At 35.0% G+C, this 17588-nt stretch overlaps 1 protein-coding gene across 4 annotated transcripts; it reads right to left on the bottom strand.

Moving 5' to 3' along the window:
* Positions 1 to 1908: 1908 nt before the first annotated feature.
* LOC109092169 (dynein, cytoplasmic 1, intermediate chain 2a-like) lies at positions 1909 to 12691 on the bottom strand. Of its 4 annotated transcripts, none has more exons than XM_042725366.1 (17): positions 12535 to 12691; positions 10646 to 10754; positions 10389 to 10503; positions 9036 to 9177; positions 7651 to 7710; positions 6286 to 6401; positions 6129 to 6218; positions 5888 to 6050; positions 5703 to 5802; positions 5484 to 5609; positions 4602 to 4748; positions 4408 to 4521; positions 3742 to 3875; positions 3467 to 3611; positions 2407 to 2547; positions 2208 to 2333; positions 1909 to 2135 (listed from the first exon to the last, which is right to left on the bottom strand). In XM_042725366.1, exons 2-17 carry the CDS (start codon positions 10751 to 10753, stop codon positions 2022 to 2024), a joined length of 1941 nt encoding a protein of 646 aa, XP_042581300.1. In that variant the 5' UTR covers position 10754; positions 12535 to 12691; the 3' UTR covers positions 1909 to 2021. The 4 variants fall into 4 exon arrangements, with proteins under 4 accessions (XP_042581300.1, XP_018961452.1, XP_042581301.1 ...); XM_019105907.2 differs by having other exon boundaries at positions 9036 to 9126; XM_042725367.1 differs by lacking the exon at positions 7651 to 7710.
* Positions 12692 to 17588: the final 4897 nt, after the last annotated feature.

Raw genomic sequence — 17588 nt, 5'->3', positions numbered from 1 at the left:
TTCAGAAAAACAACATTTATAAGAAACAGACGAGCTTTGGTTCAGAATGTTTGTCTAGATTAAGGCAGATTTGACTTCATGGATGGATTTAATCAAGTACATTTTCATTTTAGTTGTTCTGAACCATTTAAAGCCGCAATATTTTAACTCTTTTCCCGCCAAACACAGAATTTTATGGGTTTCCACTGTTATACGCTAGGGGGCGCTATTATGCATATCCTGAATGAGGCTAGAAAGTGTATCAAAAACACAAACCAGGAAGATGCAGAAACAAGTGATCTCATATGTATGCATATGCATATGAAAAATAATACAATCATCAACACTAACTGCATATAAATGAAAACAGCCTATCCAGAATGTGGTAAAGGCCTGTGCCAGCTTTGGGAGTACTGATGGAAGCAATCTACTGCATCTTTGCTCTAATAATGTTACTGAATATGGTACAGATATTAGTAGTAGTTGATAAAAATGTGATTTTTTTTTTGTTTTGTATGAAGTCTACCTACATTCAAGTGTTGATAAAAACAGCATGCTTGAAGCTAGAATAATAATAATTAAAAAATTGTTTGAAAATAGAGGGTCTGATCTTTATTTTGATGTATTTTGTGTTCAGATATTCATACAACAAAATATTCTGGGGGCCAAGAAATTTTAGTGAAAATCAGCAAAATCGCTGATGGTGGCTGACAACCTTTTTCAAAAACGCTGGCAGGGAAAGAGTTAAAAATCCAGGCTAAATTCACATAACATCCATTAAAAACATTACTAAATGCTAATATTTGTTAGAATTGTTCACTAAAATTTATATGAATGTACGAGGGAAGCTGTTTTAGGTCTTGAGATTTTGTAACTAAATAATGCTGCTTATACAATGTCAAGAAAATACATAAATTACATAAATACTACTAAAATCCACAGATAATGAGTAAACTGAAACATTAAAAAAATTCTGTTAAAGCAGTTGCATTATTATCTGGGAGGTCACTAAATTCAAATGACAAATAAAATATGTAACACTACAGATTAAAATGGTAAAAACACATAACGGTTAACCGTTAAAGGAAAAATGTGTTAGTCAAATAAATGGCAAAATAATAACACTGTCTACTAGTCTAAATATGTGCCAAAGGGAAGTTTTAAGCTTGAAATGCGAGATAGTCACCACTAATAAGCTTTCACTTAATATAATGTAGAAAGTTCAATTTTCTGTAAAGCTGCATTGCAACAATTTGCATCGTGAAAAGCGCTATACAAATTAACTTGAATTGAATTGAAATGCTAATTAAAGGTCCATGGTTTTTCTCCAAGTCCTTTTGAAATGACAAATCATGGGACATTTTTAAAACGGGGATCTAGAGATTTCTACCAACGTTTTGCAAAGGCAAAAAAAGTCATAAGTGCTGGAATAAACAAGCACCAAGAGGGTATTGTGTGATGGAAGATTGTGGATACGTGTGTGTGTGTTTATGTTATAAAATCAGCTTTAAGGCATTCAGAAGTCAGAACGCAGTTACATGATTAAAGGTGTGCTGATTTGGTTATTACAAACGCGTGTTCAGTCTTTATGAGCTAAAAACAACATGCATCTGTTAAAAAGTTATAAATAATCCAATAATGTGAACGTTTATCTCTTTAAAAGCACATTTCTCCTGTAGTAAGTTATGTCAGTGTCTGAAGTTGCTGTACAATAGTTTGCATATTGGAAGTGTTAGTGTTGCTGTACAGCAAACAATCCTCGCTTTCCTCCAAATCAGCCTCTAATCCTACAAATAGATAAAAACATTCAAATTCCCGCAATACAAATACTACTATAACCTCAAAATCCCACTAAAAACAAAACCCCAAAATTATTAACAACAAAAACTTCCTCTATTAAAAAAAACAAAGGTCCGAGAATGTTACAATTGTCACCATAAATAAAAAAAGAGCCCGAGATTGTCACTAAAGTAACTGCGGAGAGAGTGGAGATATGCAAATGCAGGGGAAACGTCATTGGTCAGTGGGGGTTGCTATGGTGATCATGCAGCCAATCGCTGAGCGGCCAGTTCCTCCACGTCTTCGCGGTTCTCGTTGATCTCGGTGAGCGTGAGCACAAAGCGCGTCCACTCGTCCTGCCGCGGCACTGAGATTTGCTGTAGAGAAAACAAGAAATGTGTTTTAATGACAGACCACAGCTGCAGAAGTTCATTTAACTGCATCCTCACCTCTCCGACGTCATAAATGTGCACCTGGCCCTCAGAGTCGCCGACGGCCACCTCTCGTCCCGATTGAGCCCAGCGCACGCGGTTCAGAGCAGGGCTTCCCTCCACCGTCACGCTCGCTGTGGGAACCTGAAGCAGCAGATTATCAGTCATTCAAGATTCGTGGATTTGTTCAGATTATGTTTCTAGGAGATTTTAGGACCTCAGTTTCGTTGTTGAGGTTCCACAGGTCCAGATGTCCGACTCCGTCCACGCAGGCAAACAGAGCGGGGTGTGTGGGAGACCACATGACGTCGTACACGTAGTCCGAATTATCCTCGAAAGAGTACAGGGGCTTATTGTTCTGTCAGGAGAGACACACACAGACCAGCGTTGTTAATTGTTGACTAAACCTATTGAATTTTTCTTTCATTCACTGAAATGAAGCAGACATTACATACACTAAAAAAAAACTTGTTAAAGTTTAAGGTTCCAAAATTGCTCAAATTAAAACTGAAATAAAAATAAAGCTTATTGTTTATTATTTTCAGGAGAGGTACAAAGAGACCAGTGTTGCTGTTGTTAAATAAAACTAAGAAAAAGTTTTCAGTAATATAAATAAAAAAATATATATAAATAAAATATAAATATTTGATGAAAATATAAAAAAAAATAATAATAATAATAATAATGAAAATTAGAAACAAATAAAACAAGTATTCAAGTATTACTTCAAGTATTAAACTTACTAAAACTTCTTAAACATATTAAAATTTTTAAACTTCATTATTTACAATAAAACTTAAAATGTAAATATGGCTTTAAAAAACGTAACAATAAAGTAAAATATAGCTAAATAAAATCAGTTTTTAATGAAATCTGTCGCACAAACAGACCAGTGTTGTTACTGTTAACTAAAACTAAACCATTGAATTATTTTTTTTTTTTGTGTGTGAAATAAAGCAGAGATGACATAAAATACAAACATTAGATTTAAAACTTAAAATAAAAGAAATTATTAAAACATTTAAATCTGAAAAAAATCTGAAGAATTTGAATCTGAAATAAAATAGGTTTAAGTACTCAAATTACTAAAACTGAAATAAAAATAAACCTAAACGAAAAAAAAAGACAAAAGCACATACTGTAACAAAATAAACTAACAACTAAATTGAAAATATAAAAATAAAAAAGTTAATTCAAAATATTAATAGTATTAATATTAATACTACAATGGTTTTTAAATAATATTATATAAATAATGTTTGTAGTGTGTTTGGCACCTTGGTACTCCAGAGTTTGACAGTCCAGTCAAAAGAGGAAGTGACAAACAGGTGAGAGAAGTCGACCGGTCCTGCCGCTGTGTGGCAGTCGAGGCCTGTGATTGGTCCATGATGACCCTCAAACATCTCACTGATGCCCGCTTTACTACAACACACACACACACACACACACACACACACACACACACACACACACACACACACACAATGCACCAATATAAAGCACTTGTGCGGATGTGAAGCGGACACAAACAGCTCGACACTCACACACTCACCTGCCGTGTCTGCAGGCGGTGTAGACGGACCCGTCCTCACTGCCCACCACAAAGTTATTGACGTCACCCAGAGGAAATGACATGGAGGTGACGGCCACTGACTTGGACTGTTTGAACATGAGCTCCAGACTGTCCTACACACACACACACACACACTCAGATGCGTGACTTTGACTGGATGAATGAGAGACAATGGCTCCGTTTCAAATTCGAGTGACTTTTTTTTTTTGTTCACATTTTTAAGAATCATAGAATAATTATTACTAATTATTAATACTTTTCCAAACTGATTTTTATTAATACTTATCCAAATTGACTAAATGCATTGCCTAGGAAAGGTTTGGGTCGTTAAGATTTTGAAAATGTTTTTGAAAGGTCTATTTTGCTCACCAAGGCTGCATTCATTTGATTAAAAATTCAGTAAAAACAGTAATATTATGAAATATTATTACAATTTAAAATAACTCCTTTCTATTTGAATACATGTTCAAATATAATTTATTTCTGTGATGCAAAGCTGAATTTCCAGCATCATTCCTCCAGTCCTTGAATACAAATAATCACTCATAAATAATTCTAAGATGCTGATTTGCTGCATAAGAAACCCAGCTAGCTGTGCTCGGGGTGTGGAAGGGAAATGTGCTTCACATGGTTGTGTGTTTGCACCTGTGGTGTGGACAGCATGTCCAGACTCCAGGAGCACATCTTGCCATCAGTGGAGATGCTGATGAGATTGTGAGCGTTCTGCGTCCCCACCACATTCACACAGTACACCGGGTGCTGCAGACACACAGACACAGATGATTGAGAACAGTGCGGAGGCAGATGATGCTGACGAGTCTGTGTTTGTCTGTGTGTACCGTGTGAGCCGAGGCGGAGAGGGGCGTCCTCTGCACAGGGGTGCGTTTGTTACTGCGGTTGTCCCACAGGACGATCTGCCCCGAGTACGTGCCTCCAACCACCAGATTAGGATGAAACTGTGCAAACGCTGCTGACAGCACTGCAGACTGAACACACACACATTCCCATAAGACCATCTTCATAATGATAGATTATTACATCAAATAAAAATCTATGAGAAATAAAAATATTACAACTATTAAAACATTTAGTTTGGTATGTACTTCATGCATTTCTTTTAATTCATTTTAATGTGTCCACTTATCTTATTTAATTGATTTATTGATTGATTGATTTTAATAACTTTAATTAAGAAGTTTATTTGTTTGTTTATTCATGCATTTATTTTAATTAATTTTAATCACTTATCATTTATCCATTTATCCATTCTCCAACCCACTTGTGTCCTCATTTATTTATTTATATGAATACCTTTAATTAATAAGTTTGTTTGTTTATGCATTTATTTTACTTAATTTTAATTAGTCATCCATGTATTTTCCAAACCGCTTGTGATCTTAATTAATTGATTAATTTATTTTACTACCTTTAATTACTACGTTTTATTGTTTATTTATGCATTTATTTTACTTAATTTTAATTAGTCATTTATCCATTCTCCAACCCACTTGTGTCCTCATTTATTTATTTATTTTAATGTATTTATTATTATTATTGTTTCAACTTATTTCTATTAAGAAAATAAAAGTAATTTGCGTAACATAAATATGACGTAAATAAGTTGTGATCTTGAAAACGTGATCAGAATAATACCAAGACAAAAATATCATTTACATTATTTAATGCATATCTTTCACAGAGATATGCCTAAAGATCATCACCTGGCAGTGGAAGACATATTCCGGTGTGGTTTTCTTATATTTCATGTTCCAGACGAGAGCCACGCCGTCGGGCTCATGTGGAGCGTCTTCATTACTGCTGTATGACGCCGCCAGCAGCTCAGGGTACTGATGGGAAGCACAGAAAACAGGACAGGAGAGGGAAACGTCACTGAAACAGTCTTAAAAGCAGTGTTAGACACTTCCAGCGTGATCACGTACCTGCGGTGACCAGTCCAGACAGGTGACCACTCTGTGTTTGGACCAGCGCTCGTCCGCAAACTGTCTGTTCAGCGAGAGTTTGGCTCCAGCCTGAGACTCTCTGAAACAAACACAATAAAACAATCACAAACGACACATCACACAGAAGACACAAACCACATCTGCTGACAGATAAACACACTCACCCCTCTTTATCCTGAAGGTCCCGTCCGCTGTAGTCGAAAAACACGTCTACCTGCTCGGAGAGAGCGCGCTCCACGATCCGAGAGCTGTGGTCAAAGAAAGTCACGAACTCCTCCGAGTGAAGAATCTGCTGTTTCTCTTCCTCCGTCAGCTCATGAGGTGGCGCTACACACAGAAACAGTTCCCTTCAGCAGTTGAAAAGCTCAGCTATATTTCATGTTTAACTATGTTTGCAAGCACTACCTTCCTCTTCCTCTTTCTGAGACTCTTTCTCATCTTGATTCTCCAGAGCAGGCTGCGGCACTGCCAAATCTTCCTCCTCCTCTTCCTCATCTACACACAGGAGTTTAGTTTCATACGCACACTGATGTATTAAAGAAATGCAATGTGTGTGACTTACCATCTTTGTGATGAGTCTGTGTAGGCGTCTGAGTCTCTTTTGAGTACAACACCTGCTCTCTGGGCGGGAAGTCCACCTGCGTGACCTTTGACATGCCCAGTTTCAACGGGCCACGTCTGCAGAAAATACAGTCATATGTTTAGACCGAAAAAGACTGTGGGATACTGTAATAATAAGTAATTAAATCTAAAATAAACAAATAAACAAACAAAAATGCTAGGTAATTAAATGATAAACAATACATAATTAATTAAATTAAAACTAAATAAAAATAGTAAGTAATGATAAACTATAAATAATTAAATAAAACAATAAAAAACAATTAATTAATTTAAATAAATGATAAAAAATAAATAACTTAATTACAAAATGAAAAATAGTAAAAACAATAACTAAATAAAGCATTTAAAATAATTAATAAATAAAAAGTGCATCAATTAATGAACATGAATTCATTATTTAATGAAAATAAATTTGTTAAAATAAAATATTATAAATATAATAAGCAACTACATTTAAAACAAATAAATAAATAAATAAACAACCAGCACACAGGAAAACCAGAAATTCATGAAATTTCATCTGCTGAGGGGTGATATTATGTCCAGAAAGTCATTATGTGAATAACAGGTTTATGGGAGGCTTGAACCTGCGCAAGGATGTCAAAACAAAAGGTTTAGGGAGTCTTATGAAGTAAATCCTAAACTAAATACAGTTTAATTCTATCCCCCAGCTTCACAGACAAGGCTTAAGCCTAGTCCTAGGCTAAAATGTAAGTCTGAGCTGTTTCGACTAAAAGAAACTTACACTGACTGATCTTAAAATATATCAGTGCCTTTGTTTTGTCTCAAGATGGACATCAGTAATGTTTTTTTTTTTCCCTAAAAATTACTTAAATGTCCTAATTGAACTATGGCCTAATCCTGGCTTAGCCTAAGCTCTGTCTGTGAAAGCAGGCCTATAGGTCACATAAGGAACATTTCAAGTTGGTCAGAAAAGGTAAATATAGCAACAGTAGGATCAATGTCGGAATTCTTTCCAACAGGAAATAAGATTGTACAGTACACTGACAAATCATGGGTCACTCTCTCGGTTTAATGTTTGATGAAAACGTTTGAAAACAATTTTTCAATTCAGAAGAACTTATCTTTAATATAGTTAGACAGCATTTAGTTAGAGGTGCCGAAGGGAAATATACTTCACATCGTATTCACACGATGCACACCGTTTGGTTCATCATGACTCTCCAAGAAAACAAATAGACAGCAAGATTGAGGGGACAAATGAGACAGAAGGATAAATGAAGGAGAGAAAGCAGGAGAAGCACAGCAGGAGCGATGGTTAATGAGAGAGAGACAGCAGTACCCGAGCTGAGAGTCTGAATGGAGCAGTAGAGTAGAGGGGTCAGAGTCCCAATGAAGAGTCCTGTTAGAGACAGACACGCATGCAGACAGTTACACAGGAGAGCAGTTATACACAAGAGTCGCTGTTATACACTAATATACGCAGGCTTCAGATGAGCTTCACATACTACACAATACCAAACAGAGAAACTCACTTCTGCAATTTAATAGTCAGGTGATACAGCATTAAGAAGAATTCTTAAAAAATTAATAAAATGTAAATGTATACTTTATGATTTTTTTTTTAGTCATTCAAAATTAGGAAAATGTATGTGAATACTTTCTAAATGTACTGTATGTGTCATTTTTTATTAAACTCACTAAAACTGAAAATGTATTTTTAATTGTTGTCTCACATTTTTTATTTTTAGTAAAATCAGAATGGGGAGAACAGTGCCAACCTGTAGTGACAAGAAATTACCAGTGAAGAAAAACTCAAAACATTTAATAAAAACGACAGAAAAAGAGACAAATTATAAGAATGGAGAAAAAAGATGAAAAGATATTAAAGCACAATGATGAAAACATTTTTACAGCGAAACAAAGTTTAGTTGCTTATGCTTGCTTGCCAGGCAACATGTTAAAATAATGATCTATGTTTTACATTTGAAAAAATAGGATGCAGAATCTTTCTTTTGGGGAAGCCGTTTTTATGATATTTCAAGCAAAATTAACTAAAAAAATAGGATGCAGAATCTTTCTTTTGTAAATGATTTAATTCCCTTAATTATCCAAAAACAGGCATTATCACGTGATATTTTAAAGTATAAACCATATCTGAATTAAATTTCAAGCAAAATGAACTACATCACAGTTCATACGTTTGGGGTCATTAAGATTTTCTAATGTTTTTGAAAGAAGTCTCTTCTAATCACCAAACCTGCATTTATTTGATCAAGAATACAGTAGAAACTGTAATGACTACAATTTAAAAGAACTGTTTTGTATGTGAATATATTCAGTGATCAAAGCTGAATTTTCAGCATCATTACTCCAGTCTTCAGTGTCACATGATCTTCAGAAATCATTCTAAGATGCTGATTTGCTGCTCAAGAAACATTTCTGATTATTAGCAATGTTGAAAACAGGTGTGCAGTGTCATATTTCTGTGGATTTTCAGCATTCTTTGATAAATAGGAAGTTCAAAAGAACAGTGTTCATTTGAATGGAATGTCTTTAAAAAACACGTTTGATCAATTTAATGCATCTTTGTTGAAGAAAAGTACTCATTTATTTAAAAAAATAAATAAATCTTACTGACCCCGACATTTTTGAATGGGATTGTGTATACAGTTAGGCTGATATAAAAGTGATATGATATGTGATATGAGATCTCTGATGTCTCACCTCGGCCCCGTGCCGCCGTCTCCTGAGTCCTGGCTGCCCGTTTCGCTGGGTGTGTCCACTGATTTGGCAGAGGGGGACATGGGAGGGGGAACTAAATAGTGAAACAGACATGTATCCTCTGTTACCACACGCAGAGGTTGCACTACATACACACACATGAGCAAGCAAAGCAAAGGGGGCGTTTGAAAAAAAGGGCAAAAAAACAAAACAAAAAATATATAAAATGCAGGTAAGCAACATCAAGTGAGAGCAGGGTGATGTAATAATCACGATGAAGCAGCAAAACCAAAGGATTGAGCCAAAAAAAAAAAAAAAAAGGAGAAGACAAAAAGGACAGTGGTTAATATTCATGCAGGATCCACATGCGTTAAAACAAAACATCAGTGCTCACTCCAAACCAAACCAAATTATTTCAAGAAAGAAGAAATAATGAAGAAATTGATACTAAACAAATTAGCTTTATTTGAAGGTTTTGTGGTTTCTGTCAGCTGGTCAGGCTAGGTGAGCAGCTAACAAACCAGCTTAAAACAGATCATATCACATATGTTTTTAAGAAATTATAACAGGTATCCAGTTTTCTCCTTAGGATCTCATTACGACTGATTTAGGTTTTTTGTGATGGCATGATTAAAGGGATAGTTGACCCAAAAATAAAAATACGGTCATCATTTACTGAATGTTGGTAACCAAACACTTGACGGTAGCCATTGACTTCCATATTATGCGAAAAAGTACATCTGTTTATTAACCAGCATTCTTAAAAATATCTTGTTTAGTGTTCATCAGAAAAAAGAAACTCATTCAGGTATGAAACAAGTGGATGGTGAGTAAATGATGTCAGAATTTAAACATGTAACAAGTGTGTTAATCTGTCTGATGAACAGAAAAATGTTAAAGAAGTTCAGAACAGGTCATGGACCCTTTTCACATTTTCAGTCCCCCAATAGCATTTCGGTGACTTTCCAAAAAAAGGAAAAATGTGATCACTTAACATTCACGCAGCAGCGTTAACTAGTTTCCTGTAATGTAATGCCAACGTAATATATACCACAGAGTACAACGTCATAAATGTACACTGAACTTTTTTAATAGGGGAAATAGGCTAAACGTTGCTACTAGATTTATGATGTTAAAAATGGTGGAAAAGGGTCCATTTTAGCAGTGTGGTTTCAATAAATAAGTCTTTTGTCACTGGAAAGGAGGAATATTTTCAAAGCGCTAAAAGCTTTTTCTAAAGAAAAAAAGAATTCTTCCGATGCGACCCCTTTTTGTTAGTTAGAAAAAAGCATGCTTGTTGCTAACGCTTATTAGTGACAAAAACCTAATCTCCCATGATGCTTTGTTGTTTCGTACCCATGGAGGCGTCCACTATCCCCATGCTCTGCAGCAGAGCCTCTGCCTCCCTCCTCTTCCTCTCCAGATCAGAGTCATCCTGCGGAGGAGACGCTCCCTCCTTCCGTCCATCCAGCTACAGCAGCAGGAGAGAGAGGGAGAGAGAGAGAGAGAGAGAGAGAGAGAGAGAGAGAGAGAGAGAGAGAGAGAGAGAGGTTGTTTCAGTATAACAAACACAAAGCCATCAAATCACTGCAGACATTTAGACCCCAGCTCACCTCTTTCTTCTTGCGCTCTTCCTCTTTCCTCTTCTTCTCCTCTCTGATCTGAGCCAGTCGTTGTTTCTTTCTCTCTAACTCTGCTTTCAGCTCACTTTTGTCAGACATTCTGCAGACAGATTTAAATCAAATCAAGTCTCGCGGTAGGTATATTTGCAAAAAAAAAAAATCCTTTGGATGCCTTTATTGTTCGTCGGTAAATCCTAAAGACTCGGGGTATTAATTGAGACATAATGCAATTACAAAAACGACTTTAAAACAATACATTATAAGAAATGTTATTTACTTGCTGCTGTGTTTTTGATAATGTTATGAGTTATGATTCAATGCTACAACTATAATTATTAAAATTATAAATAATTATAACCAGTGATATTTTAGCATCTTTGAAATACTATTACAGATTTGTTGATTTTTTAAAAATTAGCTTTTATTTTTATATTTTGTTATCAATTTAAATTGAGCAATTTTGTATGTTTTGTCATTTTTATTAGTTCTTTTTTATTGCTTCTAATTTTGGTTACATATAATAACGCTGATTACCCTCATGTTTCATATTACACGAGCAGTCTCTAGTGGTCATTCAGAGAATATCACACACATCATTCTGGACCACACCACACCCATGAACTCGATCAAGATGATTCTTTTTGCATGCCTTAGTGTTTCAGGGTTGGGAAAAAAGTCAGACACTTCTGCTTCATGACACGAACCACAGGATTCTGATTCATACAATCGATATCATTTATTTGTCTCTTTCAGTGTAAGCTGCTTGGATTTATTGAGTCTGTGTTGAACAATGATGATGATGATGTCTGTTTGTTATCTGAAGAGGTTTAATAAAGGTTAAAAAACAAATGCAATAAAATAAATAAATAATTAACGTCTGAGGAATTTCAGTTTCTCAGATGTCCATGAATTTCCAGCTTTCCTATCATAATTTTAATCAATTTTAATTTATTCTCTCACACGTAGAATACATTAGAATCTATTTCTATCTATTTCTAAAATGTTTTGTCTACTGTTTCCAGAAATACTCTTATGTGTAAAATAACGTTTATAGGTAATACATTCTGAAACATGAAGCACTATTACTTACAACAGTTATAATCATTTCTTTAAATCCAATCGCATTTTAATTCTACTATAATAAACTCAGATTTGAATGATAATTGTGTTCTGAGCGCATCTGTGCTACTTCAGATCAAAAACAGGAACTGAACTGGTTTTAGTTCAGTTCTGAATGGCACACAGCCTTGAAAATTAAGAATTAAGACAATTAAGAAATCAAAATCAGATCTTCATGATAATAAACGTAGTACATAATATTAAATATTTCTTTTATTGATGTTTATTAAAAGACAGCTCCATGACCATGCAGCCAGAGAAGAGTTTGTTCAACGACAAACACACACACGAACACACACACACACACACACACACACGGGACACTCCTGTAAGAGTCCCGGATGGTCAGTCAATATGGCTGCATAGCCGGTGAAAGCTCAAAACTAACATAAAACCATCGGTTTGTAATCATAATAAGTCACGAGATCATTAATGAAATTTAAATCGATTGTTTAAAATGCGCGCTCAGGACCGTTGGTCTGTTAAATACACCATCTGTCTAACGTTAGTTGCATCAGCTGTTGATTTATGTTTCAATCTTCTCCAAACCATTTAAATTGATGTTTTAAAAAACACAGCGCATGAGGAATTCATTTTGTGCTTTATTTTAAATTAATTTCAGTATTACTGTCAGCGTTATAATGTAAATGACAGTTAAAGCGCACACGTCAGACGGCCTCTCGTGAGCCATTAAAACACACAATAACGCTGTCGAACACCGGAAACCCTATTGAATAACACAGAAAAAACAGTATTCTTACTTGAAATAAAACGTTAGCTGCTCGGAGTCGTTATGGGGAGGATTATTCTTCTGTCAGTTTACTAATAACTTATTATCCTCTTTCTCTTGTTGTGACAGCAACGGCTGAATCTGGGATGCGGCTACGGGTGCCGTGGAGGGCTTTTCTCAAACACAGCGGATGAGGCGTTTCATAAAGTGACAGCTAGATGGCGACCGCTTTCATTTGATTACTGATGAACTTCACTGCCTTTTGAACACAACATAATTTCCTGATGCAGAGACTTAATAAAAAGTTACATTTACATACAAAATAATCAATCTAAATAACAACATTTAGATACAAAATGAAAGGAAACCCAACAAAAATGTACAAAATTATTAAACATTTTGAATAAGATTTTTGCGTCATCTACTCAATCATTCTAAGACTAAGGGCCAGGGATAGTAGGGAGAAATAGAAATAAGATAATAAGTAAATAATTACTACAAATAAAGGATAAAAACATTAAGAAGGTTTAATAATATTAATAATAATCATTAATTAATTTAATAATATTCATTTACTGACTGCTTGGTTTCTTTAAAAAAAAACTAACACTAGCTTTTCTAATCTTTTTTGTATTCTATCAATTTGTTTTCTTTTTAATTATTATACAATTAACAAAAGCAAAAAAAAACAAAAAAAAAACACGCTTGCTCTATTCTTTTTCTATTGTATCTGTTTTCTATTTATTATATAATAAAAAAACTTGCTATGTGTACTGAATTTAAGCTAACTGAGACTTGTTATAGCACTTGGATATCATTGCTCTTTTGTTGATTTTGATTGCTTCAATTGTCCTTATGTAATATAATGTAATATATAATATGTATATAATGTACAGTCATGGCCAAAAATATGGGCACCCTTGGTAAATATGATCAAAAAAGGCTATGAAAATTAATCTGCATTGTTAATCCTTTTGATCTTTTATTTAAAAAAATAATCACAAAAATCTAACCTTTCATTGGATAATAAGAATTTATAATGGGGGGGAAATATCATTATGAAATTAATGTTTTTCTCAAATACTCGTTGGACACAATATTGGCACCCCTAGAAATTCTTATGAGTAAAATATCTCTGAAGTATATTCCCATATAGTCACAATTTTGAGCACTCCAGCATGATAATAAACATGAAATCATCCAGCTCTGGCTTCCTGTTTCACAGAAATATAAAGAGGAGGAAAAACATCCATCACAATGAGAAAAACCAAAGAATATATTTCTGATGTGCAGCAAAAGATAATTGAGCTTCACAAATTAGTGAAGTGGCTTTAAGAAAAGAGCTAGAGCAGTGAAAATTCCCATTTCCACCATCAGGACAATAATTAAGAATTTTCAACCAACAGAAAATGTTATAAATCTGCCTGGAAGAGGACGTGTCTCTATATCATCCTAATGTGCGGTGAGAAGCTAAAGACTCTCCAAGGACCCTTAATTATGGCCAATGTGTATTAGAGAAAATCATTCATTTCATAATGATATTTCATTTTAAATTCTTTTTATCCAGTGAAAGGTTAGATTTTTGTGAAGTTTTTTTAAATAAAAGATCAAAAGGATTAACAATGCAGATTAATTTTCACAGCCTTCTTTGATCATATTTACCAATTTACAAATACAAATATTTGCCAATATTTTTGGCCATGACTGTATAATTATATACATATTATATATATATATATATATATATATATATATATATAAAATATTGTAATATAATGTAATAAAATTTTATTGAGCTTCACTGTTTACAACACATTTAGCATATATAAAAAATATATAAGCTGAGCAGAAGAAAATATTTTTTTGCTGTATATTAGAATAGAATAGAATCCAATTTTTTGTGATATATTTAATACAGTTGTTTGTTTGCAGTTGTTCCGTCAGAGGAATGGGTTCACATGTACCTGATGTATGAACATGACGTTTAAGCAGTGAGTAAATGATTTTGTACATTTGTGTTCAGTCACTCCAGACTAGCACTTTCCTGTTATAAAGGGAAAGATGAACGTGTAGGCGGTAGGTGCAGAGCTCTATTTATGGCACTGGTTCATGCTTCGTCAGGTGTTATTGTTCTTGTTTAAGTCTGAATGCAGTGTATTGTCAGTTAGCATGAAGTGCAAACATTTGTGCATAATCAGTACTGAAAGATAAATGAATGTATTGATGATTCACACATTTACTCACCTGGATACTGTAATAAAAAAAGAGCAAAAGCAATAGTTCACCCAAAACGTTTTTTTTTTTTGTGCATCTCTTTTCCATATGACTAAATGTATCAAACAACAACAACCAGACTTCTCTGAAGTCATATATATACACACACACGCATGCTGTATACAAACCCGATTCCAAAAAAGTTGGGACACTGTACAAATTGTGAATAAAACCAGAATGCAATGATGTGGAAGTATCAAATTTCAATATTTTATTCAGAATACAACATAGATGACATATCAAATGTTTAAACTGAGAAAATGTATCATTTTAAGGGAAAAATAAGTTGATTTTAAATTTCATGGCATCAACACATCTCAAAAAAGTTGGGACAAAGCCATGATTTACCACTGTGTGGCATCCCCTCTTCTTTTTATAACAGTCTGCAAATGTCTGGGGACTGAGGAGACAAGTTGCTCAAGTTTAGGAATAGGAATGTTGCCCCATTCTTGTCTAATACAGGCTTCTAGTTGCTCAACTGTCTTAGGTCTTCTTTGTCGCCTCTTCCTCTTTATGATGCGCCAAATGTTTTCCTATGGGTGAAAGATCTGGACTGCAGGCTGTCCATTTCAGTACCCGGGATCCTTCTTCTACGCAGCCATGATGTTGTAATTGATACAGTATGTGGTCTGGCATTGTCATGTTGGAAAATGCAAGGTCTTCCCTGAAAGAGATGACGTCTGAATGGGAGCATATGTTGTTCTAGAACTTGGATATACCTTTCAGCATTGATGGTGCCTTTCCAGATGTGTAAGCTGCCCATGCCACACGCACTCATGCAACCCCATACCATCAGAGATGCAGGCTTCTGAACTGAGCGCTGATAACAACTTGGGTTGTCCTTGTCCTCTTTAGTCCGGATGACATGGCGTCCCAGTTTTCCAAAAAAGAAATTCAAATTTTGATTCGTCTGAACACAAAACGGTTTTCCACTTTGCCACAGTCCATTTTAATTGACCCTTGGCCCAGAGAAAACGCCTGCGCTTCTGGATCATGTTTAGATATGGCTTCTTTTTTGACCTATAGAGTTTTAGCCGGCAACAGCGAATCGTACGGTGGATTATGTTCACCGACAATGTTTTCTGGAAGTATTCCTGGGCCCATGTTGTGATTTCCATTACAGTAGCATTCCTGTATGTGATGCAGTGCCGTCTAAGGGCCCGAAGATCACGGGCATCCAGTATGGTTTTCTGGCCTTGACCCTTACGCACAGAGATTGTTCCAGATTCTCTCAATCTTTGGATGATATTATGCACTGTAGATGATGATAACTTCAAACTCTTTGCAATTTTTTCTCTGAGAAACTCCTTTCTGATATTGCTCCACTATTTTTTCGCCGCAGCATTGGGGGAATTGGTGATCCTCTGCCCATCTTGACTTCTGAGAGACACTGCCACTCTGAGAGGCTCTTTTTATACCCAATCATGTTGCCAATTGACCTAATAAGTTGCAAATTGGTCCTCCAGCTGTTCCTTATATGTACATTTAACTTTTCCGGCCTCTTATTGCTACCTGTCCCAACTTTTTTGGAATGTGTAGCTCTCATGAAATCCAAAATGAGCCAATATTTGGCATGACATTTCAAAATGTCTCACTTTCAACATTCCATATTTTATCTATATTCTATTGTGAATAAAATATAAGTTTATGGGATTTGTAAATTATTCCATTCCTTTTTTACTCACAATTTGTACAGTGTCTCAACTTTTTTGGAATCAGGTTTGTACATCTATATAGAAATGCACTGAAAAAAGTCAAAAATAAGATTTAACATAACTTAAATGCATCCATTTATACCAACATTACTCAGTTTTATGGGTTCAAACACACACACAAAAAAAGAATATTCTCCCTTCAAAATATGCACAAAAATTAACAAAAAAAAAAAAAAAAAAATATTTCTCCCTTCAAAATATGCACTGTGTTATAACATACTGTATGTGTGAACCAATGTCATTTTTGTGTAAATGATACCAAAGCTGGCTAAAAACAATGCAAGTGAAAAATAAAACAGTTTTTTCTTTTCCCACCACACCCTGTTTGCCAATGCATTTGGTGATTTCATTCATGAAGTGTTGTGAATTTGATATATGAGGGGAAATATGACAACCTGAAAATGAATGTGTGTGTGTGTGCATGTGCATGCTGGTGCTTGTGTGTGTGATTCAGGGACTTGTTTCATGGTGAAGTAATCTCTCTCTCTGTGTATGTGTGTTTGTGTGTGGAAGAGATGAGCAAAGCCCTGTAACCCACATCTCCTTTGTCTTTTGCCATACGACAATGGCTGTAAAAGGCCTAGTGTAGTTTCCATGGCAACATGTCTGTGACTAAAAATCAGGTTATGGGTCAGCAGGTGCATGAACATGCATGTTTCTATATATCTGCAGATGTTTCACTATATTTTATCACCCCCACATCAATCACACTCCCTCAGCATCTGAGGAAATATATCTGCAACAGGCATAAAAGTCACCTGTAACCACAACCACATTAGTTTAACTATGGTCTGATATTGAAAGGCAGAAAAAGCTATATCTTAAGAGATATATCTTGAAACCAAAAAAACTGCACAAACTGCACACCTCCCAAAAAAAATGAAACATTATTTTTATTACAGGAATAGTGTATCCTAAAATTAGGTGAACATTTTCTTCATTGGAACAGATTTGGAGAAATGTAGCATTCCATCACTTGCTCTGCAGTGAATGGGTGCCGTCAGAACGAGAGTCCAAACAGCTGATAAAAACATCACAACAATCCACACCACTCCAGTCCATCAGTTCACATCTTGTGAAGTGAAAAGCTGTGTGG

This window comes from Cyprinus carpio, chromosome B6, assembly GCF_018340385.1.
Source record: "Cyprinus carpio isolate SPL01 chromosome B6, ASM1834038v1, whole genome shotgun sequence".
NCBI classification, from domain to species: domain Eukaryota; kingdom Metazoa; phylum Chordata; class Actinopteri; order Cypriniformes; family Cyprinidae; genus Cyprinus; species Cyprinus carpio.
Note: the sequence above shows the minus strand (reverse complement) of the source record. Positions and strands in the feature narration are given on the sequence as shown.

Coding starts and splice junctions, on each gene's coding strand:
- LOC109092169 (XM_042725366.1), bottom strand. CDS start 10,753: ATGTCTGACAAAAGTGAGCTGAAAGCAGAGTTAGAGAGAAAGAAACAA. Junction 5,610..5,702: donor GTCTGGACTGGTCACCGCAG/GTACGTGATCAC, acceptor GCTTCCCATCAG/TACCCTGAGCTGCTGGCGGC. Junction 2,548..3,466: donor TCAAACTCTGGAGTACCAAG/GTGCCAAACACA, acceptor CTCTCCTGACAG/AACAATAAGCCCCTGTACTC.